Raw genomic sequence first — 26,141 nt, forward strand, 5'->3', positions numbered from 1 at the left:
TTAGAAGGTGATAGCTGAAACCAGGTCGGTGGGAAAGATAAAGGGCTGGAGATGATGGAATCTGACGAGAGAGGAGAGTGGACCATGGGAGAAAGGGAAGAAGGATGGGCACCAGAGGGAAATGATAGGCAGCTGAGGAGAAGAGGTAAGAGGCAAGAGTGGGGAATAGAAGAAGGGGGCAGAGGGACGGGAAAAAAAGAACAATCAAAAAATTACTGGAAGGAGAAATCGATGTTCATTGCATCAGGGTGGAGGCCACCTAGATGGAATATGAAGTGTTCCCCTCTCTGAGGCATAACTTTCTGTCCTCAGCAAGGGCCTTGCTTTTGTCTTCCTTCGCTCAGACCTCAGTGAGTTCTGTGCCTGCCATGATTCTGAACTCTTCTTCCATCGCCTCTGTCTCTGAGCCCACTTCTTTGGCAAGAATTCTCCACCCTATACTAATGACCCCTTCTTCCGTCTCCAACCCACCTCCTCTTCCAGGACAACCTGCTCTGGTTTTCTGCCTGCTTTGGAGCTTTTCATCTTGAATTGCCAACGAGACATCAACCAGCTTGACTTCAGCACTCCTCTCCACAACAATCCTAATCTTACCATCAAACCTGCAGATAAAAGAGGTGGTGTTCTAGTGTGGCAGACTGACCTCTACCCTGCTCAGACCAGGCAGCAACTCTCAAAAACTTCCTCTTACTTACCACTTGAAAAGGACCCCTCTCCAGACCATCACGCCACTCTCTCCTGCACCATTACTAACCTCGTCAGATCTGGAGAACCCTCAACCACTGCCACCAAACTCATAGTTCTCTTAGGCCACATGGTTCTTTTCTACCTCCTATTAGCAGTGAGGTAGGCCCACTGTCTCTTCCTGTTCCTGCCCCACTGAACTCAAGTCCACATACCTCAACTCCATTCTATCCAGCCTGGTTCAGTCCCTTCCAAGATACATCTGTGACACTTCACATGCTCTTAATCTCCCCAACAACTTTCAGTTCCCTGGCCCTGACCACCTCATTTTTACCATGGATGTCCAGTACCTATACGCTTCTATCCCCCATCAAGAAGGTGTAAAACTCTTGGCTTCTTTCTCAACAAAAGACCTAACTAGCTCCCCTCCACCACCACCCTCCTCCATATGACAAAACTAGTCTTCACCCTCAACAATTTCTCCTTCAGCTCCTCCCACTTTCTCCAACCTCACCTGCATGAGCCCTAGCAATGCCTGCCTTTTCAATGGCTATGCAGAACAGTCCACGTTCCAAGCTCCCCAACTCTTTCTGCACCACACTGACAATTGCATTGGTGCTGTTTCATGCACCCATACTGAGCTCGTCAATATCATCAACTTTAACTCCAACCTCCACGCTGCCCTTAAATTCACTTGCTCCACTTCTGATACTCCATCTCTGGAGACAAACTGTCTAACAACATCTTTTATAAACCTACCGATTCCCATGGCTATCTTGACTATACCTCTTCCCATCCTCTCTCTGTCTTCAAAGAACAGTGTTTCCCTTCCTCCACCATTGATGCTGTGCTCACTCTGCATCTCGGGCGTTTACAGCGCATCCGCGCGCTCACACCTTCTTCTCACAGGATTAACAGAGATAGAGTTCCTCTTGCCTCCTACCACCTCATGACCCTCTACATCCAACACATCATTTTCCACAACTTCCACCATCTTCAATGGAATCCTACCACCAAACACATTTTTACTCTCCACTCTCTCCCCCACTCCACTCTCCACTTTCTGCAGAGATCACTCCCTCCATGATTCTCTTGTCCATTCATTCCTCTCCACTAAACTCCCTCCTGGCAAATATCCCTGTAAGTGAGAGAAATGCTAAACCTGCCCATTCACCTCCTCCCTCTTCTCCATTCAGGGCACCAAACAGCCCTTCCAGGTGAGCCAACACCTCACCTGTGAATCTGTTGGCGCCGTCAATTGTAGACAATGCTCCCAATGCAGCCACCTCTACATTGGAGAGATCCGATGTAAAATGGGGGGGGCCACTTTGTTAAGCAACTCAGCTTCATCCACCGAAAGCAGAATATCCCGGTGGCCAACCATTTTAAATCCTATCCCCATTCCCATTCTGACATGTCAATCCACGGCCTCACCTCCATTCAGGGCCATGATCTTCTGCCAAGATGAAGCCACTGTCAGGGTGGAGGACCTACACCTCATATTCCATCTAGGTAGCCTCCAACCTGATGGCATGAATATCGATTTCTCCTTTCAATAACTTTTTAATTTTTCTCTTTTCCCCCCTTCCCTTTCCCTCTTCTTCTTTTGCCCACTCTACCTCTTCTCCAGCATTTTGTGTGTGTTGCTCTGGGGAAAAGATACTGTCTGTCTACTCTATCTATGTCTCCCACAATCTTAAAAACCTCTGTAAGAATCCCCTTCAGCCTCTGCCGCTGTAGAGAAAACAACTCAAGCTTATCCAACCTCACGTTATAGCACATGTCTTCTGATCCAGGCTGCATTTTGGTAAATCTCTTCTGTACTCTCTCCAAAGCCTCTACATCCTTCCTATAAATGGGTGACCAGAACTGCATGCAATACTCCAGAAGCAGCCTAACTAGAGTTTTATACAGCTGCAACATATCTTCTTGACAATTGAACTCAATGCCTTAACTAATTAGTCCCTTTGACCACTACCTTCGGTCTTCCATGGGCAAGCCAGTTCTGAATCCAAATAGCTAATTCACCATTGATCCCATGCATCCTATGAGCCTTCCATGATTGACCTTGTCAAACACCTTACTAAAATCCACGTATAAGATCCACAGTTCTATCTTAATCACCTCATCAATTAACTCAATCAAGTTAGTAAGACCTGACTTGCCCCACACAAAACCATGCTGGCTCTCCCTAACTAGGCTATGGTTTTCCAGATGCTTATAAGTCCTATCCTTAAGAATTTGGTCCAATAAGGCACTGATCTATAGCTTCCAGGATTATCCCTGGTTCCCTTCTTGAAGAAGGTGGCAAAGAAATCAAAGTATAATTTTGTTTCCTCTTATAAGATGATTATATCAAGCTGTAAACTATAGCTACGAGAGCAAGTTAATGCCTTCAAAACATCTGAAAGGGTAAAAACACAAACCTTATATTTTCTATGACAGTTCTGTTTACATAATAACGTTACAGTTTGGATTATGTTGCTATGTATAAATATTCAGATAAAGAATTCAAGGGATAGAATAAATTAAGTTAATTGTGCCATGTGTCAACTGTGGTTCAGTTCTTTTCTTAATTGCATTCATAAGTCATTCTGGAGGTTTGAACAGTACCAAATGAGTACTGAATATTTTTTCCACAAACAAGAGAAAATCTGCAGATGCTGGGAATCCAAGCAACACACACAAGATACTGAAGGAACTCAGCAGGCCAGGCAACATCTAAGGAAAAGAGTATAGTTGATGTTTCAGGCCTAGATTCTTCATCAGGGCTAGAGAAAAACAGATCAGGTCAGAATTAGAAGGTGGGGGAAGGGAGGAAGAAACACAAGGTGAAAGGTGAAACTGGGAGGGGGAGAGGTGAAATAAAGAGCTAGAAGTTGATTAGTGAAAGAGATACAGGGCTGGAGAAGGGGGAGTCTGACAGGAGAGGTTTCACCTATTGCCTTGTGTTTCTTCCTCCCCTCCCCCTCAACTTCAAATTCTGACTCCTCATCTTTTTTTTCAGTCCCGATGAAGGATCTCAGCATGAAATGTCGACTGTACTCTTTTCCATAGATGCTGCCTGGCCTGCTGAATTCCTCCAGCATTTTGTGTGTATTGACTGAATATTTTTTGAGATGATCGATGAATTGAGTTTGGGGAAACAGATCACATGTCACACTTTTAAGAATTTTTTTCCCTGTATTCTGCCCAAGAATTATTCCTCATTCGATGACACGAGAAACAGATTGTTGTTTATAATGTTGTTGTTTATGATATCCTGATGCGCCACGGATCCTGCAATGCAAGTCCAAAATTCTTCACTGACTGCAAAGCACTTTGGGATATTTCATAAGTTATAACTGAACCCTAGAGTTCATAGAAGGTTCTACATAAAGTGAAACCAAAAGAGTCATGAACAAGAGCAGGAATAATATGATAAAAATATGGTCTTTAACCAGTGTTACATCTTGCTTTACTAATGATAAGGAAATTTTATTATTAAATTGATCCATTTTGATTTACAACTTCCACAATCTGAACCATTGGTCTAGAAAGGAAGTTCTGGAGTATGAGGTAAAACTGTAAGTGGTAATTCATAAGATTGGATAGTACAGATGATGAATTATCCATCCTGTGCTCCAGTGCTAAAAGTGAGAATAAATGAAGATTTTTAAAATGTGAAGATTGTACCTTTGAATAGTTTTGGGAAGGTGCACCTCTTGCCTGTTAACAATTATTTGCCTGGAAATTCGAGCTGTCTGCTCCCATTTCTATGAGTGAAATGCACATGGAACTACTTTGGCATGTTTTGAAATGTTTACATCCATTTCCTGCTGAAATACTGTCCATAGGGAAATTGACCTGCACACCTGAAGAGTGGGAGACAACTTTCTTCTGCAAAACATACTCATGGCAAGAACAGAAAAGAAAATTCTGGAAATACTTCTGCAGCAGGTCAGGCATAGTTTATTTGTATACTTTTAAAGCAAAAGTGGTTAGATACTTGATAAGCAAGCAATGAGGGTTAAGGAAACAATCAGAGTAGCATGTTTGAAAAGCAAGTGGCCTCATACAGGTTCTAATTCATCTGCTCATGAATAGATATTACTTGAAATTTAAGAGATCACTAATGGAAATTACCTAAATACATTTAGAAATTGACAGCAACAGGTCTGTATGTTTAGTTCTGATAAAGATTGCTGACCTGAAACATTAACTCAGTTTCTGTTCAATTTCTGCTTGACCAGCTGAGAAGCATCTTGTTTCTAGTTGCATGTACGTTGTACCTGGTGCAAGTATAAAGCCATTAAGACCATAATCAAAGAACTGGTTCTTTAATTTATTTGTTCATGGGATATCAGTGGCAGCGCCAGCAATTGTTATCCATTCCTAATTACTGTTGAACTGATTACCCTGGATGTTAAAAGTCAACTACATTGGTAGATCTACAGTCATGTGGGGCCACACTGGTTAAAGACGGCTGATTTACTCCCCTATGGACATTAATGAACCAGATGGATTGTTACATCAATCCAGCAGTGTCATGGTACTGTTACTAAGAGCAGATATTTTAAACAACTGGAACTTAAATTCCCGAGCTCTCGTGGTGGGATTTTGACTTGTGTTTCTAGAATGAGTCGAGAATTCTGACTGCTGGTCCAGTAACTTAACCACTATACCACCATGGTGCATGACCTATCTGTGTTTATCGTCAGTCTGAATGTCATAAAACACATTCTTAACTTTCAGACTTTTACATTGCATAGTATTTTTCAACTTGCTTTTTATGATGCTAATTATAAATTAAGAAATAAAAGGCCCAAGGTTCACACATTATTTTAAAAAATATAGTTGCTGAAATTAATAATAAAGGCATCCGATAGTCTTGCTGACCATGGATCTGCGCCTGGAAAGTCTTCACTCTCCAGGTCGCAGGCCTGGGCAAGGTTGTATGGAAGACCAACAGTTGCCCATGCTGCAAGTCTCCCCTCTCCATGCCACCGATGTTGTCCAAGGGAAGGGCAAGGGTCAATACAGCTTGGCACCAGTGTAGTCGCAGAGCAATGAGTGGTTAAGTGCCTTGTTCAAGGACACAACACACTGCCTCGGCTGGGGCTCAAACTCACAACCTTCAGGTCACTAGCTGAATGCCTTAACCACTTGGCCCACGTGCTGAAATTAATATATTGCACTATTTAGTCAATTTTTGTTTATGTCTGCTAAAACATGTAGACCTAAATGAATTATTAAGCAGTCAATTTTCCATTAGTAGGGAAAGTTATAAATCCAAGAAGGTTTTTGTTTTAAAAATCAATTGTATATCCTCATTCACTTCCAACATACTATGGAGTTCTTAAATCATTCCAGGAAGTACTGCAATGGTTTCTTCATCAATTGATAATTGCGAAACAATCAATGCAACAACTGGAGAAAGAATTATTTGCAAAATATTTAGGTTCCTGCGTTGGTTTCAACTTGTAAATTAGTTTACAAAATCATTCAAAATAATGCTAAGGAATATATTGGAATGTCTCATCAATTACCCCACCAAGGTAATGAACTTACATGTGCAATTTCTGTCAGATAAGTGCGACGATCATCATTGACTTTATGGTAAGCCTGAAGGAAAAACAAAGCAATTGAACAAAGTTTGGTTAGCTGACTGATCATATGTGGAGAAATAATGAATCTTAGCTTAGTACTGTCCAAGAGAATTTGATGACTGGCTACGGAATCTGACTCCACTGCTTTTGTCAAATGCAGAGACTTTAGCAGCATCTTCTTATATACATGTAATTATGCTTCTTGTGTACTAATGAAAACAAACAAAATTCCCTAATAGGTCAAAAATGCTTGCATTTTTACCTAACTTATAGAAACTCAAAAGAAAAAAATAATAAATATTGTTACTATAAACACGAGTAAGTCTGCAGATGCTAGAAATCCAAAGAAACGCACACAAAATGCTGGAGGAACTCAGCAGGCCAGGCAGAATCTATGGAAATGAACAGATTGTCAATGAGCCCCTTCTTCAGGATAATATAGTATACTGTTTTTCAAACTGGAAGTAATAAAGTCCAGAAAAAATGTATATATATAATGTTTGCAAGATTCCATTTTAAATAAGTACTCGCAGAATACTTTAAATAAGTATTCACAGAATCCTCTGGATAATCTTCTGGCGCTTAAATTGGCACTGGAATTGTTGGGAATAATTCACCGCATACTTCCAACTGAGAGTCATATTTAAAAGGAATGTATGTTGGAAAGCAAACTGCAGAACTAGAGCATTCAGAATTGTGGATGCAGAGTTGGTGAATTTGTCCAGGCATTTTTAATACACAATAAGTAGATACACTTATAACTACCAGGTTTTAAAGCTGCTCAAAATAATAACTCTAAAACAAACCTTTGCTTCTTGTTCTATTCTCCACTCATAATTTTTAAGCTGGTTTAGAAGACTTTTCTTTTCTTTGTCCATTTGCTTTATCATTTGTTGAAGTGCACCCTGCAAAAACATAATTTTGGAGATTCAATGATCTGCTGACTCTTAATCCAAAGAAAACACATGAATATTTTCCAGTTTTAGGATGAAATTCAATGATTAATATTCTACTTTGTTATTGTATTTTGAAAGTTTATAAACTTTCAAGACAATACATCAGAACATGCAGTTGAAAGGAATTGAGTGAATAGTCAGGCATTAAAAGACAAGAGGACCTTTACCATTTTTGATGTCAAAATGGTTGTTGTGATGTGTCTAGTATGGTAGCATAGTGGGTAATACTTGTCACTCTCACTTTGAGCTTCCACCACTGGCTAGCAGTCTTGCGAAAAGGCTCATTTGTCACACACAGAAACTGAACTCCTTTTCGACTCAGGCTGAACTACAGAGGAAAGGGAGGAGGTCTAGCTGCTGCAAACAGCACACAGGCCCACCAGTATGTGGACCCAGCTACGGATAAACAGCCCCACTACTTTGTTGGCAGCCTCAAGAGAGATAAAGGCTACAGGAATAAACCCAGACAGCAAATCCGGAGTTGAACCCCTAAGGCCGCTGGACGTCATTGAACATCCTTCCGGCAGCTCCTGCAGCCAAGCTGGTGCCAAATGTATTGTTTCATAAGCTTTCCTTTGGACCAGGCTGGTGAGGCCGAGAGGGGGATCTTGACAACTGGGCATCTCAGGATCTCCGTACCTTCTGCCCAGGCTTGCGATGATAATCATCATCACCCACTTTCCTTTGAGACAGACAGATACCAACCTCCAAAGGACAAGAGGACAAGTAAGGAAGGGAAATATTTCACTGCAAAGCTTGATAAATTGGAATCTATATTCGAATAATCTTGAAACAACATTGCTGGAGTTATCAACTATCTGCTGAGCTGATGAAATTACAATAAAAATACAGGTGCTGGAGATATTAACCATTTCTCTTCATACAAAACTGTTAGATACTTTCATTCAAATTTAGAATTTTACACAATATTTTCCTTTATAAACATATTCATTTGAATATAATTTGCATATTTTCTCAATTGCTTTGCTTTATAACAGAGTGACAGAATGAACAGCTGTTTCAGGAGATACCGCATTGTGATTCCAAAGCACCTGACATCTATCTGTCTCATTACAATAATCAAACATCTACAGGACAATTCTCAAATGTGTGGATTTGGTTGAAATGCATTTTCAATCCTGACCTATTGCATGACTGTCAATGTAATCTAGACAAGTAAATCAGCAGTAGATGAAAGGAATGAATACCCAGCCAATGATGAGCAACACATTTATCTGACAGAAATTTTCCCATGCTTGTTTGAAATTTCAGGGTAATTTGTACTCTTCATCTGTGGTTCATCAGTTCCTTGCTTGAATGATTGATGGAAAATTGCCATTTTACTCAAGCAAGTCTCCATAGTGGGGTGATTATTTCAAGCTAAATTTTCAAACCTAATTTTTCTAATTATGTGCATGAAACTTGTTAATTACATTTTGGGGATATCCTAATGAAGCTTTAAGATTTTTGATTGGAATGATGCTTTGGTAACTGGTTGGCTGTAATCAGCCAATTTTAAGCATGCAATGTGATTTCTTTATAACATGTAATATTCTGAGTTTATTGATAGAATTAATACAGAGAGGCTGCTTACTCTGTTCAGAAAATCTAGAACTAGAGAACATTATCTCGAGATAAAGACAGAGATGAGGAGAAATAGTTTTGGAATTCTCAACCCAGCAGATAGTGGATGTTTAGTCAATGTGCATGCTTATTTAAATGGAGACCGCCCGATTTCTAGGTGTAAGGGAATCAAGGAACATGGGGATTGGGCCTAACACTGAGTGGCACTTGCATTTCCTCCGAACTACCATTTATTCCCTAATTCACTTTCCAGTCAACCTCTTTTTTGTTATTTTATCTCATAGTACATAGAATAGTACAGCACAGTACAGGCACCTTCAGCCCACAATGTTGTGCCGACCCTCAAACCCTGCCTCCCATATAACCCCCCACCTTAAATTCCTCCATATACCTGTCCAGTAGTCTCTTAAATTTCACTAGTGTATCTGCCTCCACCACAGACTCAGGCAGTGCATTCCATGCACCAACCACTGTCTGAGTAAAAACTTTCCTCTAATATCCCCCTTGAACTTCCCATCCCTTACCTTAAAGCCATGTCCTCTTCTATTGAGGAGTGGTGCCCTGGGGAAGAAGCGCTGGCTATCCATTCATCTATTCCTCTATCTCTTCTTCCCTTCTATCCATCACAAACTTTCCCATTTCAAAAAATAATTCATCCTCCCTTCATTTATCTGTAATGATTCCCAGTTCCAGTAAACAATTGTTAATTGCTTCTTTCTCCACAGATGCTACAAGACAAACTAATCATTTTCACAGATTAGCTACATACCTTTCAAATGGCTGAGAGTATTCTATAAATGGAACACTGATCATCAAATGTTTGCTATATTTGAATTTCAATTTGTTATCTAATTGTCGGCATTATTTAAAACAAGGATAAAATAGAAACTGGGAGTAATAAAAATAGATATCAATTTAATCCTTTACAAATCTTGCTACAGTCTTGTAAGGAACTATGCACAATGTATCTATTCAAATGTCTTTTTAAATGTTGTTATTGTACCTACCTTAGTCACTTTTCCTGGCAGCTTGTTCCATATACATACTGCTCTCTGTGTGAAGAAGTTGACCCTCAGGTCCCTTCTAAATCTTTCCCTTCTCACTTTAAACCTCTTGTGCCCTCTAGTTTTTGTTTTTCTACCCTGGTAAATGCATCCATGATTTTATACATCTCTATGAGGTCATCCCTGAGTCCCTATTTAAACAAGTTTTTCAGTTTTCAGAGTATGCTTATCGAAAAAAAAATGCAAATCCCAACAGAAAAATAAGAATGCAACATGGCTTAATTTATCAGTGTAATTTAGTGGCCCAATTCAATGTAATTAATGTGGTAGAAGTGACAGGGTTTCCAAAGCAACAAGAATATTAACAGGGCTGTTGCTCCAGGCTTATCATGGTCTCTCTCAAGAAATTAAAATCATTGATGCAGATTTCTTTAAAATTTGTCCATGTCTTCAGAGAGTGCTGTCAGGTGCTAACAGGTTTTCAGTTCTGACGAAGGCTTGTAGACTGAAATGCTGACCATTTCTCTTTCCACAGATGTTGCTGAGATTTTCCAGCTTTTTGTTTTTGTTTGAGAACTCCTGTATCTGTAGTTTTTTTTAAATTTTATTTTTACTAATAGATTCTGTGTTGACGAAGGCTTATATATAAACCACATTTAATATTGCACTTATTGATGGTGATGTGATTATTGGTTGCTTGTATTTTCTTGAATATACGATGCATGCAGCACCTTAGAATGACCAGCTGACAATTTCAGTGATCCTGCATTTATTCATTATTATAATTTCTCCATCAACTTTGACCACATAAGTGCCAATGCATTTACCCTTTCAATGACAGGGTCTAACCATCTATCCTAGATGTTCAATAGTATCAAATCATTGAATTTCACTACCATCAAAATCTGAGGAGTCTCCACTGATCAGAAACTAACAGGATCAGGCATATAAAAGCAGTCGCTTCACCATTCAGTATCTGTTTATCCTACAGCAAGGGATTTGCCTACCAATTTTCCCCAAAGATATCGACAAGGCAGAAACAGTTCTGATGAAAATGCCTTCCTCTTGCCCAAATGAGTGCTATGCCAACAACATATAAGGAGCCTGACAAAGCAACCATTTTCACAAGCTAAATATTCATTCCTTCTATCTACAAAATGTACTGCTTACTGACTTGTTTAAGTTATGTTGACAATGCTGCTCAAATTTGCAACTTCTCCCCAAATGAACAAGGGTAGTACAGCGCATCCTCCTCTTCTGTCATATTGGCACCAATATCAGGTTAGAGGAACAACACCTCATATTCTGTCCAGGTAGCCTCCAAACTGGTGGCATGAACTTTGGTTTCTCCAACTTCCCGGTAACTTTCCCCTCTTCTTCAGTTCCCCATTCTGGTTTCTTACCTCTTCTCCTCACCTGCCTATTACTTCTCTCTGGTGCCCCTCCTCCTTCCCATTTTCCCATGGTCCATTCATCTCTCTTATCAGATTCCTTCTTCTCCAGCCTTTTGTATTTTCCACGTGTCACCTCACAGTTTCTTACTTTATCCCTCCTCCCTCATCTGCTTGGCTTCATCTATCACCTTCGAGCTTGTCCTCCCTCCCCCACCACCCACCTTCTTATTCTGTCATTTTCCCCTTTCATTTCCAGTCTCGATGAGGGTCTCAGCCTGAAACATTGACTGTTTATTTATTTCCATAGATGCTGCCTGGCCTGCTGAGTTCATCCAGCATCTTGCGTAGGAAGACCACCAGTCCTTATTGCAAGAGGATCTGAATATAAGAATGAAGACAAGAGTAACTATCCTATGGAGCCATGATGAGATTGTAAAGGGATACTGTACAAAGATTCTTTTTCTTCCTATTGTTAAGAAAGATATCGTTCTGATAGAAGTCCACAATGATTCAACAGATCAATGTCTGGGATGGAGGTTTATTGCATGAGGAGAACATGAACAGACTGCGCCTATTTTCTTAGAAGAATGAGAGGTAATTCATTAAAGTATACAAACTCTTTATAGAATAGTTGCAGGGTTTGATGTTTCCCCTGAATGGGGTGTCCAAAAATGAAGACAATTGCATAGTAAGACATTAGACAATTAGGAAAAAGAAAAAAAATGTCACCTTAAAGATAGTGACCATCAAGAATTCTCTACTCTAGAGGGCTGTCTCACCAGGAAAATAGAACTGAGGATGAAGAAAGAAATAGCCCCAACTTTGTTAAGTCTGACAAAAAAGAGCCAAGTGGTCTATTTCTACTTTTGATTATTCATGGCTCTAATTTGAGATGGCCATAAAGTTTTAGTTTTGTCAGCAACAACTTTTCTAAATGATTTTTTAAAAATTGGATAATGTTCCATGTTGCTTTCTTTCGTCTTGAAGTATAAGTCATTACTATTGGTTTTTCTGTGCTCTGATATCATATACTTATGTTCCAGTTTGAACAAGGTGTGTATGAAATCTACGTATCATGAATTTGAACAATGTGCATCTCATCGAGAACAAAAAGTAAACACTGTTCTTATCAGTATCAAACCCCACCAAACCAATATCGCTGCTGAAAGAAAATGAAAAACCTGAAGATTGTAGAAATCTGGAGTTCTGATGAAGGGTGTTCAACCTGTAACATCAGTTTTGTTTCTCCTTCCCCAAAAGCTGTCTGACCTGCTGAGAGTTTCCAGTATTTTCTGGTTTTTATTTTAAATCCACACTACAAGTTTCCACTGTGAGTCCATATTTTATATACACACACACACACACACACACACACACACACGGGGTGATTGATAAGTTCGTGGCCTAGGGTAGACAGAGTCGATTTTAGAAAACCTAGCACATTTATTTTTCAACATAGTCCTCCCCTACATGTACACATTTAGTCCAGCTGTCGTGGAGCCTACGGATCCCTTCTTTGTAGAAGTCGGTGTCTTGGACCTCCAGAAAGTGGTCCACAGCAGGGGTAATTGATATGTTCGTGGCCTAATGTAGAAGGAGATGGGTTATTAACTTCAAACTTTCTGCATAATCACTCAAAGAGTTGAACTGCACGTTCATGTAACGAGAGCTGTATAACTCATCTCCTTCTACCTTAGGCCAAGAACTTATCAATCACCCCGGCTGTGGACCACTTTCTGGAGGTTCAAGACGCTGACTTTTACAAAGAAGGGATCCGTATGCTCCACAACCGCTGGACTAAGTGCATAAATGTAGGAGGGAACAATGTTGAAAAATAATTGTGCTAGGTTTTCTAAAATTGACTCCTTCTACCTTATGCCATGAACATCAATTACCCCTCGTTCATAGTCATCGATGCATTCATAAAGGAGTGGATGGGGATTACAATCCAAAAACAAGTGACTATCCACATGAGGATGGTTACTAGTGAAGTAGGGACTTTAGATGCAAAGCTGTAAGTGCCCTGTCATCCCCCTCCAGACATATTTTCTCTTCATTTCACCAATTCCATCTCATTCTCCTGCGACACTGATTATATTTGTCAGATTACGTAATGTACAGCAGACAGTGACTATTCACAATAATTAAGCGAGCAGAAACTCATTCTGAGTGCTCTGGTCCTGTTCCCGCACAGAGGAGCTGAATAGTCTATTTAATGCATACACAGTACAGTGTGTAGGACCTGCCAGTAAAATGTTGAACATGCCTGGATGATGACCATCTTGAAGCTCCAGATCTGTTTGGTGATGACAGTAGGAGGCTGATGTTTGCACGCTGATGGTGAAAATGGGACTATATCCTCACATATGTATTCTGTTCTTCGCTTGTTACTGAGGCTAAGTAGAGCTACTTGAAGAGTGAGAATCCTTTGCAAGGTGCAACACAAGTGGGCTTGCAGTTCACTCCTTTTGCTTTCCGTATTGGTTGATATTAAGAAGTGACAAGCTAAAAATTATAAGCAACACACATCAAAGTTGCTGGTGAACGCAGCAGGCCAGGCAGCATCTCTAGGAAGAGGTACAGTTGACGTTTCGGGCCGAGACCCTTCGTCAGGACTAACTGAAAGAAGAGCTAGTAAGAGATTTGCAACTGGCACCTGTCATAATCCAGTCAGCAGGAGGTTGAAAATAACAGTAGCATTCGTTCATGGCTGAAACTTTCCCTAAAGGTGCCCTAGAAAATCATAGTCTCTAAGTACAGAGCTCCTCTAATACATTTCCCCTAACAAGGGGAGTGTTACAGGAAATATAAGCCATCGGGGGACAGTAAGTAGGACCCTAACGTGAGGGACAAGACCTGACTGACTGTTAGTAGAGCAGGCACTTCCAAAAAAAAGATGAGGCACTGGAACATAAGAAGAACCATAGTTCTGCAGGAGGTGAGAACTCTTTGTCACAACATCTCTGAAACTCGGCAATCTCATCTGACCTTACCAACCAAACAGATGCATAAATTAGCAACCAAGGTCCCCAACAATTCCCCTTGACTCTGGGCACAGAACAAGTTTATGCAATTTAACAGTTGGTAAGTCAAGTACACCCTCTCAACTTTCTCTACAGATCTATGGAAAACAGGTCATGCAACAATACAGTGCTGGCTGGAACCGAACGCTGAAGTAGAACTAATCAGACAACCTGCCAACCCCGAAGATTACTCTTGAGGTGTTCAAAACAACCTCAGCTTCATACATGCAGCCAAGAACCACCTTTGTGGATTATGAGACCTTAAGTGATCGGTCAATCATGCTAACTGGAATAGTATAAAGGTAGCCTGCTGGACACCAGCTCTATTCCCGAATAACATTCAGATTTCAATCTGAGTCCTTGCTAACGTAATTTTTGCTGCTGTGATCGTCTTCATCTTCAGCTCGCCATTTGTTTGTGTGCTGCTACCATCATTCCATTCATTCCAACTCGCTGCCATTGTCAACATCCGATAGGCATTGCCAGTTTGTGTTAATTTCTTATTTTAACTTAGCCCTGCTAATGATCGATAAATACATACGGTAAGATCTCTGTGAGTCTGAAGGCGGTGAAGCCTTGAATTCTATCCTGCTAAGAAACAGAAACTACAGAAAGTGCATCAATACAATGTTACGTACCTGGAGTATGGTTTTATTCCGTTTCTGTCAGATCAGCAATGGCCCATGTGTCTTATTTGTAGTACTGTACTATCTAATGAAACCATGAAACCATCAGGATTTCAGGGACACTTCCGTAAAAGACACCCTGAAAAAGCTACTTATGATATTACTCAGTTCCACAAGATGAAAGAAGCATTTGAAAAGCATTGCACACTTGAGTCATTTACCAAGAAGACTAAAAATGACCTTGATAGTGGTCTCATTGCTTCTTATAACATTTCCAAAATGATAGCAAAGTGAGGAAAATCTCATACAATTGGTGAAAGATTAATAATGCTTGCTGTATCAGAAGTGCTCACCACTGTTCTCAAAATGGATACCACTATCTTTTCAAGCATGTCTCTTGTTATATCTGTTATCAAAAAAATTAAACCTCAACCACTAAATAGCAAAATATTTCACCAGTCATGCCATAATAATGATGAAGAGTTTGAATGCTTGCTTCGTCTCATAGAAATGTCAAAAGGCTGCTGCTTAAAATGTTACTTGGATCTTTTTGACACTGTGGTTGAATTTTTGCTCAAAGTTGACAAGAGCTTGGGAAACAAGATTGAGCTTCTACGTGAAGATGTGGTACACCTTGCCAATCTTTATGACAAAATAAACATTCTAAATATGAAACTACAGGGTGCGAATTTCAATTAAATCCAGGAAAAAAGTGCAGTGTTCACTTTTATCAGGAACTTGGAAATATGTAAGCAAAACAATGGGAAAAGAATGTTCTCACAGTTTCCCTGCATAGAAAGTATAGCACTTCCTTTCACAGACTGTGATTTGCAAGAATATTGCTTATATTTGCAGTCACTGAAGAAGGAATTTCAGAATCAATTCAGGATTTGAATGATGTGGAAATTCTGGACTGGGTCATTAACACATTTCTTTGGAAGGTGGAAGAACAGGAAGAGAACTTGCAAGAAGAAATTATTGAAATTCAGAATGAAGAAGAAGCAAAAATGCTTTCAAAAATGTCGGCTTTTGTGGTATGTGGCTACACTGTCATACAAAGTTTGCTGGTCTTTGGAGAAGATCGAAACTGCTCTTCATTGTATTTCCATACTCCTACCTTGTTGAAAGAGGCTTCAGTAGAGTGAATCACATACTCACAAAAAACAGAAACCGCTTGGACATTGCTACTGTATGTGTGGGGACTTAAGGCTTTTGCTGTCAGAACTTGAACCAGATATTTCAACTCTTGCTAAAACCATCAAGCTCAAGGATCACATTGATGATATCAAAGCTGCTGTACAGCGCACAGGTACTATGTAAGCTAGGTTTAAAGACATATAAAAATTTAAAGCAGAATAATTTTTCTCATGTTAGCATATGGTAGACAAGTTTGTACACTATGAGGGAGCTGGAAAGTATATTGTGCCTAAGAGGGGCACTGGCAAACGTGAAGGTGCTTTGGGGAGTGCTGGGCTAAAAAAGCTTGAGGCTGCACAACAATGTAACCTTCCCTACCAATGATAAAAGGTAACTGAGCTCAGCACTCCAATCTTTGTAATATATGCAATTCCAGTCCTGTGCCCATGGAATCATGTGAACACAACTCAAATCAATCTGTTAATAAATCTGGTAATGGGGTGGCACAGTAGCAGAGAAGCTAATGTAACAGTTTGCAGCACTAGCAACAGGGTTCAATTCCTGCCAACTCTGTAAAGAGTTTGTACATTCTCCTGTGACACGTGGGTTTACTCTGGGTGTTCTGGTTTCCTTCCACATGCCAAAGACACAAGGATTAGTAAATTGTGGGCATGTTATGTTGGACCCAGAAGCATGGCAGCACTTACGGACTGCCCCCAGCACATACTGGACTGTGCTGTTTGTTGATTTGAGGCAAACGGCACATTTCATCATATGGTTTGATGTTTCAATGTACATGGGACAAATAAAGCTAGTCGTTTAAACATTAATTCCCTGCCATTAGCACAGACACGGGGCACGTCCTTCCTGTTGATTTGCTTTCTTGTCTAGTCTGTATAGGGTGTTAATTATATTTATGGGATTGAGCTGGACGTTACATCATCTATGTTTGTGGGTGTGTTAACATAAACAGATGTGACCAGTTGAAGACTGTATTATTCACAATGCTTGCGATAAGGTCACAAATTTATGCTGTGATCGATTGAGCGTAAAATTAATCATAAAACGCTTAACAAACATATGCTGTGAGACAACTTCTAATATCTACAAAAAGATGAGTGAAGTAAGGGAATGGGATCCCAAGGGAAGAAAATTGGAAATGAGCACTTGAGGTCATTGCTGTAATTAGAACTTCTATTACACTGTCAGATCAAATGCACGACTGGCTGCTGCAGAGTCTTCAGTACCAGCCACTCGAAACGAGGCAAGGAAGGAGAACTTCCAGGCGGGCAGAGACCAAGACATCATGGTGTGAACAACAATAAAAAAAAAATTATGGAAAGCAGTACAGCAATATTTAATGTACCTGTCACATACTAAAATCAAAGGTCCAGATCACTGGCCTTACTGAAAACTGTATTTTGAAAATTATGCAAATGACATTTATGATTGATGAATGTGAGTTCAAGGAAGCAATTATAACTGTTGCCAGGCTACAAAATGCCCTTCAAAGAGGCATACTATAAATTTTCAAGTGATTTGTCAATATAAAAGAGCAACAAAAGAATAGTATTTCTATAAAGGTTAAAGCATTATGTTTTAATCACTGATATATTGGCTTCTGTTCCAGAGATCCCTCTGCAGTGTTCTAATTTATTTCAGATACCACAGATGAATTTTGACAATAAGACAGAGAAACATTATTACATTCATTAAACAACGAGGTGCTTAAAGAAGAAAGGTCATCTCCCATGCTTGACAAAACAATTGATAGAAATCCTGTTTACTTCACAATCTTTCCAATCTACCAACAAAATTGCAATAACATAAAGGGCAGCAGAAACCGCTGAGGAAGGGAGGAGACATTCTAAATGCAGCTCCTAGCTGCAATGAAACAGCGAATAAAAATCTATACTGCATTTTGATTAAGGGTGTTAAATCATATGAAACAGTAACAAAGAGCATGATAAATAGATCCTGAAGCAACCTTGCCTTTTTAACTCCACTGAGCAAAATGCTGCAATGTGGAAACATCTTTATTCCAGATTTAAAAACTGAACATTAAACACCTGTAAGACGTTGCTATAGCCTTAGGTTGGCAATATGGTCTTTGAAATTTCTTTAACCATGCTGATACCAAAATGAGATATCAGCTAAACTTCCAGTAGGAGCTGGTTCATGGTGATTTTGCGAAAGGGGAATTAATTTAAAATTTAAGCAGAGAAGATTTACTGGTCATTCAATCTAGTCTTCGGAGAAAATGCAACTTTTTTGGAATAGCAGGTTTGGATAGGTAAGTGACTTAAAAACAAGAATTATTCTGTCTGTAGTAATGTTTCTGCTTGATTAGTTTATGGACATATTTTTCCCTCCAGTAATCCTGCTTTTAGTGTGATCACCACAGCTTACACTGAATTAAATGACCATAAACAAAATAGTTTACAATGGTACTCCAATTATTAGAAAGTTGAAATGACCAACAGAAGGTAATTTTGCATTATATGCCCTTTTAATCTCCATGCATCGCCAATCATTATTTAACTTTAAATGCTAATGGTGGGCACAATTCTTTTTGTTTCCTTACTGAACTCAAAGTATTAATTCATAATGTTTTTCTGAGAAAGAAGAAACATGCCCAGTTATATTCCCCAAATTTATCAATCAAAATGCGCTTACAGCCTCTGGGCCTCTGATTACCATCTGGAAATATTTAAACACTCTCTGTAGCTGTTCAGGAAGCAACTGCATGAGCTTCTATATTCTACAGTACATTCATTACACATACACACAGCCAGATCAACATATATCCAGGAATCTGAAAAGCACTGCATTACAGAAACTGAATGTTGATATACAGTATATTTATAGGATTATTACAAATTCAGAGTATTATGAAATCATACATTGTACTGTATCAGGAAACAGTTGCATATTTTATGTTTTCAAAGTTCAAAGTAAATTTATTATCAAATTATATATATGTTTCCATAGACAACTCAGATTTATTTTCTTGTGGGCATACTTAATAAATCCATAACAGAATAATAACCATAATAGAATCAATGAAAGACCACACCAAATGGGCATCCAACCAGTGTACAAGAGACAACAAAATGTACAAATATAAAAAAAAAATTTTAAATGAGCAATAAATCTCAATAATATGAGATAAAGAGTCCCTGAAAGTGAGTCAATATGTGTGGGAACGTCTCAATGATGGAGCAAGTGAAGTTGATGGATATTATCCCTTTTGGTGCAAGAGCCTGATGGCTGAGGGGTAATAACTGTTCCTGAACCTGGTGGTGGTGTGAGTCCTGAGGCTCTTGTACCTTCTTCCTGGTGGCAGCAGTGCGAGAGGAGCATTCCTGGGTGGTGGGAGTCCCTGATGATGGGCGCTGCTTTCCTGTAACAACACTTCATGTAGATGTGTTCAATGGTGGGGAGGGCTTTACCCATGACGGACTCGGCCATATTCACTATCTTTTGTAGGATTTTCCAATCAAGGGCATTTGTGTTTCCATAACAGGCTGTGATGCAACTAGTCAATATACTCTCCACAAACATCTATAGAAGTTTGTCAAAGTTTTGGATGTCATGCTGAATCTACACAAACTCCTAAGGAAACAGAGGTGCTGCTGCGCTCTCTTCATAATTACACTTACCTGCCAGGCTCAGAACACGTCCTCTGAAATAATAACACCAAGGAATTTAAAGTTGCTGACCCTCTCCACCTCTGATCCCCCAATGAGGAGGGACCCAAGGACCTCTGGTTTCCTCTTCAGCTCCTTGGTCTTGCTGACATTGAGTAAGAGGTTGTTGTTATGGCAGCGCTCAGTCAGATTTTCAGTTTCCCTCCTTTGACTTGGCTACGATAGTGATGTTGTCGGCATTAAAGTCACACAGTCATAAGTGTAAAGTGAGTAGAGCAGGGGGCGAAGCACACAGCCTTGTGGTGCATCTGTGCTGATGGAGATCATGGAAGAGGTGTTGCTGTCAATCAAAACTGACCGGGGCCTGCAAATGAGGAAATCAAGGATTCAATTGCACAAGGAGGTATTGAGGCCAAGGCCTTGAAGCTTATTGATTAGTCTTGAGGGGATAATGGTATTGAATGCCAATTTGTAGTTGATAAAGAGCATCCTGATGTAAGCACCAGATCTGATTTAATTTGCCTGATATAGGCAAAGTGGACCATAACCAAGTTGCTTCTCAGATGGGAGTTGATATGTTTCATCACCAGCCTCTCAAAACACTTCATTACTGTGGATGTAAGTGCCACTGAACAATGGTCATTGGGGCAGGTTATCACGTTCTTCTTGGGCATTTAATTGAATATGCAATTTCAGAAACATTTTGCCTACTTAGTCTCATGACACTAACTTTGAGGCTATGTTTTTCCATCAGAAAAGGTAAAACAGAAAATGCGGGAGATAGTCAGCAAGTCAAACAGGAAAGAGAAACATAGTTACTGCTTCAGATTAGTGACTTCTGATGTGAGGTCATTTGAGCTGAAACATTAACTGTTTATTTCTTCACAGATGCTGCCCAATCTGCAAAATATCTCCATTTTCTATCTTTAATCTCTTTCCAGTTTCTCATTATTTTTGCCCAGTCTGCTGACTTCCCCAATTTTGCAGCTTTGTTATATCAGACTCACTACCCTATGACTGGACAATCATGACTATCTTAAATATTTATTCTGCATACTAATCTATAATCTCCAGGACTCTGGATTTTTTTCATAACAAATATCCCATATCAAAAAAGTACGTGAAAGATACTGCTGAGACTCATATTTATTTGCTTTGTTTACGTACTACCCTGAAACAAAAACTTCATAAATATATGCAATGCTTGAGAAACATCATGTCGTAGACAACTAAATAATGCAGAAGCATATAAACTATATATTCACCCTGTCCAGAGTTGACAAAAGTATATATGGTGCTCCCACCTCCCTGCGACGCACACAGTATATTGCTCTTAAGTAAACTATTACAGTGTCTTAATCCTATCCAAATATTTGAAGTAAGGAATCAATATTGTAGCATGCACTTGAACTCCATCCACCCGACACCACCCCCCACCAAGTCACCACCACAACAGGAAATAAATTAGACACAATACACTAAAAAGGAATAGACTAAATAGCCTAAATAAACATTCTGATATTCATATACGGGAAGTGGATAATGCTGGCTGATGGTTAACAAACTTTTATTGCTCATTCCAAATTATACTTGAACCCAGTGCCCACTACACCATTTTAAGTAGTGGTCAATTATGTTGTTATGGGTCTAAGGTAACATACTTGCCAGACCAAGTCATCAAATTTTCTTCTTTGTAGAACTTTAATGAATCAGACAGACAGCCAAATATGATGAGCCTGAAAATCTTTGGCAATGGTGCTTGGGACTCTTCACATTCAGCTCTGGGACATTTAAGGTTTCCTGTATTCATCTGATCAGAATAATGTTACTCCAAAACAAAATTAATGCAATCATTATGCCTTTGGAAAGTAAAGCTTTCAACTCATGATGTTGAGATGCACCAGTTGCTTTTGTAGTTTAAATGTTGTAACACATCTTATGTCTGGTTAAATGTCACTTGTAAAGTGGTGCATCTTCTGCCTCATAAGACCATAAGAGATAGGAGCAGAATTAGGTCATTCAGCCCATTGAGTCTGCTCCGCCATTCTACCATGGTTGATTTATTGTCCCTCTCAACCCCATTCTCCAGCCTTCTCCCTGTAACTTTTGACTGCTTTACTAATCAAGAGCCTATCAACCTCCGCTATAAATATACTCAATGACTTGGCCTCCACACCTTTCTGTGGACAATGAACTTTGTAGATTCACCACCTATTGGTTAAAGAAATTCCTTCTTATCTCTGTTATAAAGTCTTTCTATTTTGAGGCTGTGCCCTCTGGTTCTGGACCCTCTATAGGTTTCAAAGACATCCCCCTCATTTTTCAAAACTCCAGCAAGTACAGGCCCAGAGCCATCAAATGCTCCTCATATGTTAACCCTTTCATTCCTGGGATCATTCTTATAAACCTCCTTGGACCCACTCCAATGCCAGCACATCCTTTCTAGGATAAGGGGCCCAAAACTGCTCACAATACTCTGTGTGGTTGATTAATGCCTTGTAAAATCTCAACATTACATCCTTGCATTTATATTCTAGCCCTCTCAAAATGGATGCTAACATTGCATTTGTCTTCCTTACCACTGACTCAACCTGCAAGTTAACCTTTAGGGAATCTTACACAAGGACTCCCAAGTTCCTTTGCAGCTCTGGTTTCTGAATTGCTCCCCATTTAGAAAACAGTCTACGGCTTTATTCCTTCTACTAAAGTGCATGACTATAAACTTCTCTACACTATATTCCATCTGCCACTTCTTTGCCAATTCTCCCTATCTGTTTAAGTCCTTCTGCAAACCCCCTGCTCCCCCACCTATCTTTGTATCATCCGCAAAGCCATCATCCAAATCATTGACATATAATGTGAAAAGAAATGATTCCACCACCGACCCATATGGAGCACCACTAGTCACTGGCAGCCAACCAGAAAAAGTCCCTTTATTCCCACTCTTTGCCTCCTGCCAGTCAGCCAATCTTCTCGCCATGCTAATATCTTTCCTGTAATACCATGAACTCTTACCTTGTTTAACAGCCTCATGTGCAGCACCTTGTCAAAAGCCTTCTGAAAATCCAAGTAAACAATATCCATCGACTCTCCTTTGTCTATCCTGCCTGTTATTTCCTCAAGAAATTCCAACGGATCAGATAAGCAAAATTTACTGTTAAGGAAACCATGTGGACTTTGCCCTATTTTATATGTGATGCCAAGTACTCCAAAACCTCATCCTTAATAGTACACTCTAACATATTACCAGCCACTGGAGTCAAGCTAAATGGACTATAATTACCTGCTTTTTCCAGGATTGCCTTTTCCCTGGTGAACTCAACCTCAAGCTGCTCTAAAAAGTTATCTTGCAGCTATTGTACAAATACTTTCGCTTGTGATTTAGCACCAACCTGATTTTTGTAATCTACCTGCATATTGAAATCCCCCATGACTATTGTTGCATTGCCCTTATTACATGCCCTTTCTATCGCCCGTTGCAATTTGTACATATCCTGGCTACTGTTCGGAGGCATGTATATAACTCTCATTAGTGTCTTTTTACCCTTGCAGTTCGTTAATTCTACCCACAAGGATTCTAAATCTCGTGTCCTCAAATTCTTATTTAGGACTCCTTCCACAGACATATTCAAATGCACTTGCAGAGGTATTTAACTGATCATATGAATTTGCGCAATGCCTTTTGACTGATGCCTGTATAACAGTGGGTTCAGATGTTTGATAGAAAGGCATATTTATTACTTACCTTGTTTTATGGCCAAGACCACCACACCCACAGGGGTACAGACACAATAGCTACTGAATCTAGAATGATCTAAGTTCTGCTATAATTTGGTTGCCCTACAACTGACCAAAGCATTTTTAGATAACAATCTATAAATATGATACTGTGATGGCTCAGCCACACGGCAAGCGAACCAGCTCCAGCAGTCGCCGGCGAGTCCGCAGCCAGCGGCAACCGAGAGGACGCTGAGTGCAGGACAGACCTCGGCCCGGAAGCCGACGTCACTTCCGCCCCGCAAAGAGCGGGGGATGCTGGTAGCAGGCACTTAAGCGTGTGCGGATTTAAACAGTAAACGGTTCAACCAGACCCTGCTCGACTCAGTGTGTAGCTTTCACTCATTGCATATCAGCGCGACTACAATACTCCAATAACTAGCACAGGGTGGTCTTTGACTAATATCAGCTAAATGACTGTGCCGGAGCAGACAAGAATACTCATTTGTCATTGTAGCCCATATATGAGCTGCAGTGTTTCAAAGGTGAAATCCATTATATTGTTAAAGCACTTGTTACATTGCTAATTCATCAAAAGAACCTTAAAAATCTTGTATTATTCATTTTAGACCAGAGGTTCCCAACCTTTATACCATGGACCATTAACCAAGGGATCCATGGACCCTAGGTTGGGGACCCCGATTTAGACTGAGTTTTCTACACGGTAAGGTATAAACCTATTGGGTCCTGTTTCCATTGCACAGTATTTTCAAACTATGGATGTGTGAATATCATTTGAAACCCTCTTACGATAAATTTGTATGATTTCCACTAGTTCATTCCAGGCCTGTACGATGCCCACATTCACAGAGATTACTAGATGTGCATACACTATAACATCTTTATTTTGTTTTATTTAGAGATACAGTACAACAAGGCAGTGCCACACAATTGCATCCATGTGACCAATCAGCCTACTCACTCATAAGTCTTTGGAAGGTGGGAGGAAACCATTACACCCAAAGGAAACCCATGCAGTCACCTTACAGGCTGTGTTGGAACTGAACCCAGGTTACTGGCGCTGAAATAGCATTACTCTAACCACTATACAATCACGCTGTCCACATTATACCATGCATAATTGTACTGTGCATACAAGGTACCTGCCTATACTTCTGCCCCAAACGTAAAAGCAGAGACTACTGATCGCAACACGGGTGGTGAGGAACAAGAAGGTATAGTCAAGGGAGGTGGAGGAGCACTTACAGAACTGCTTTGAGTCAGTGGACTGGACAATGTTCAGGGATTCATCTTTGAATTTGAATGAATACACCAGAGTTGTCACGGACTCCGTAAAGATCTGTGTGGATGAGTGTGTATCTTCAAGAACATACCGGACATACCCAAACCAAAAGCCATGGACGAACCAGGAAATTTGTAGTCTGCTGAGGACTAGATCCAGAGCTATAGAAGAAATCCAAGTACGACCTACAGAAGGCCACTTTAAGAGTGAAAAAGCAATTCCGATTAATGTTAGAGGTGGAATTGGATGCACTTCAGTTCTGGTAAGTTGTGTAGGTCTTTCTACAAGGCTAGACTCAACATCATGAATGGCTGTAATGCTTTACTCCAAGATGAGCTCAATACCTTTTAAGTACATTTCTAAAGGGAAAATGTAATGTATGTATCTATTTCTTTTAGAGCAATGACTCCCTTTAGTACTATATATTGATCTGTTGCCTTTGCATGTGCATTGTTCTCTCTCTCTCTCACTGCAATGTGAATACACCAGTTAAAGCCATCACCCATGTGCTCACTTTTATTTAATCGATATGTAATTGTGCACAGACACAACAACTTGGCAACAAATACAAACCTGAATGTCAGAAAATATCACAAACTTCACCAACAGTTACGTGACAAACAGCGAGAGTTGAACAGCTCAAGAAGGCCGTCACAGATGCTAACAAATACGTGAGTACAGTGCATTGTAACAGTGAAAGACACGCTGAACTTCAAGTAGAAATAGCATAAAAATAAAATAGCTTCAGTCAGAAAAGTTTACGAATTTGATAGCGCTAATGAGGACTGGGAGTCGTGGTGTACAGTCTCTTACACAACCTATTAACCCCTGAAAAGCCAGCAAGCAAGACTTTCGACAAAATTGTTACAATTTTACAAAATCACATGAGCCCTAAACTGCTGGCAATAGCTGAGAGATTTAGATTTTACAAGAGGAACCAGTCAAAAGATGAAAGCATTTCTGAATACAGTGCAGAACTGTGCAAACTTTCCCAGTACTGTGACTTTAGAGATGGACTTTCTGATGCATTAAGGGACAAGCTTGTAAGTGGCATGCATAGTCAAAGCACTCAAAAGAGACTACTGTCTGAAAGAGACCTAACCTTAGGACAGGCATTGATCATTGCAATATAGGATTCAACAAAGGATACAGCAGAACTATAGAAAAGGTGGTTAGAATGTGAAATGCACAAAATGTCCCTGAATAATGCAAAATGCCAAAGATGTTATCAATGTGGCAAATCCTCCCGTGATGCAAATGACTGTTGGTTCAAAGAAAAGTCAGCAGAAAGTATCACAGACAAAGTCACATAGAGAGAATGTGCAGGACAGACAAAAAGCACAACCGAGTGAAAAGTCTTACACACAAAACTAAGCGAATGCATAAAGTTACCAAATGTAAAACAGAATTAGAAAACACAGAGTTTTCAAAGGTGAACTGACATACCTCTAACTGCATAGTATAACTGAAGCAGA

The 26,141-nt window shown here is 39.9% G+C and overlaps 1 protein-coding gene across 1 annotated transcript in view; it reads right to left on the reverse strand.

Annotated features, from left to right (window-relative positions):
* Window positions 1-26,141, reverse strand: part of ccdc169 (coiled-coil domain containing 169) — a 70,363-nt gene that overhangs the window by 9,313 nt on the left and 34,909 nt on the right. The window contains exons 5-6 of the mRNA XM_063054342.1: window positions 7,079-7,177; window positions 6,235-6,288 (exon numbers count right to left, since the gene is read on the reverse strand). Coding sequence (XP_062910412.1) covers window positions 6,235-6,288; window positions 7,079-7,177 — 153 coding nt within the window. The remainder of the gene's footprint in view (window positions 1-6,234; window positions 6,289-7,078; window positions 7,178-26,141) is intronic.

The sequence above is a fragment of the Mobula hypostoma genome, chromosome 7 (assembly GCF_963921235.1).
Source record: "Mobula hypostoma chromosome 7, sMobHyp1.1, whole genome shotgun sequence".
NCBI classification, from domain to species: Eukaryota; Metazoa; Chordata; class Chondrichthyes; order Myliobatiformes; family Myliobatidae; genus Mobula; species Mobula hypostoma.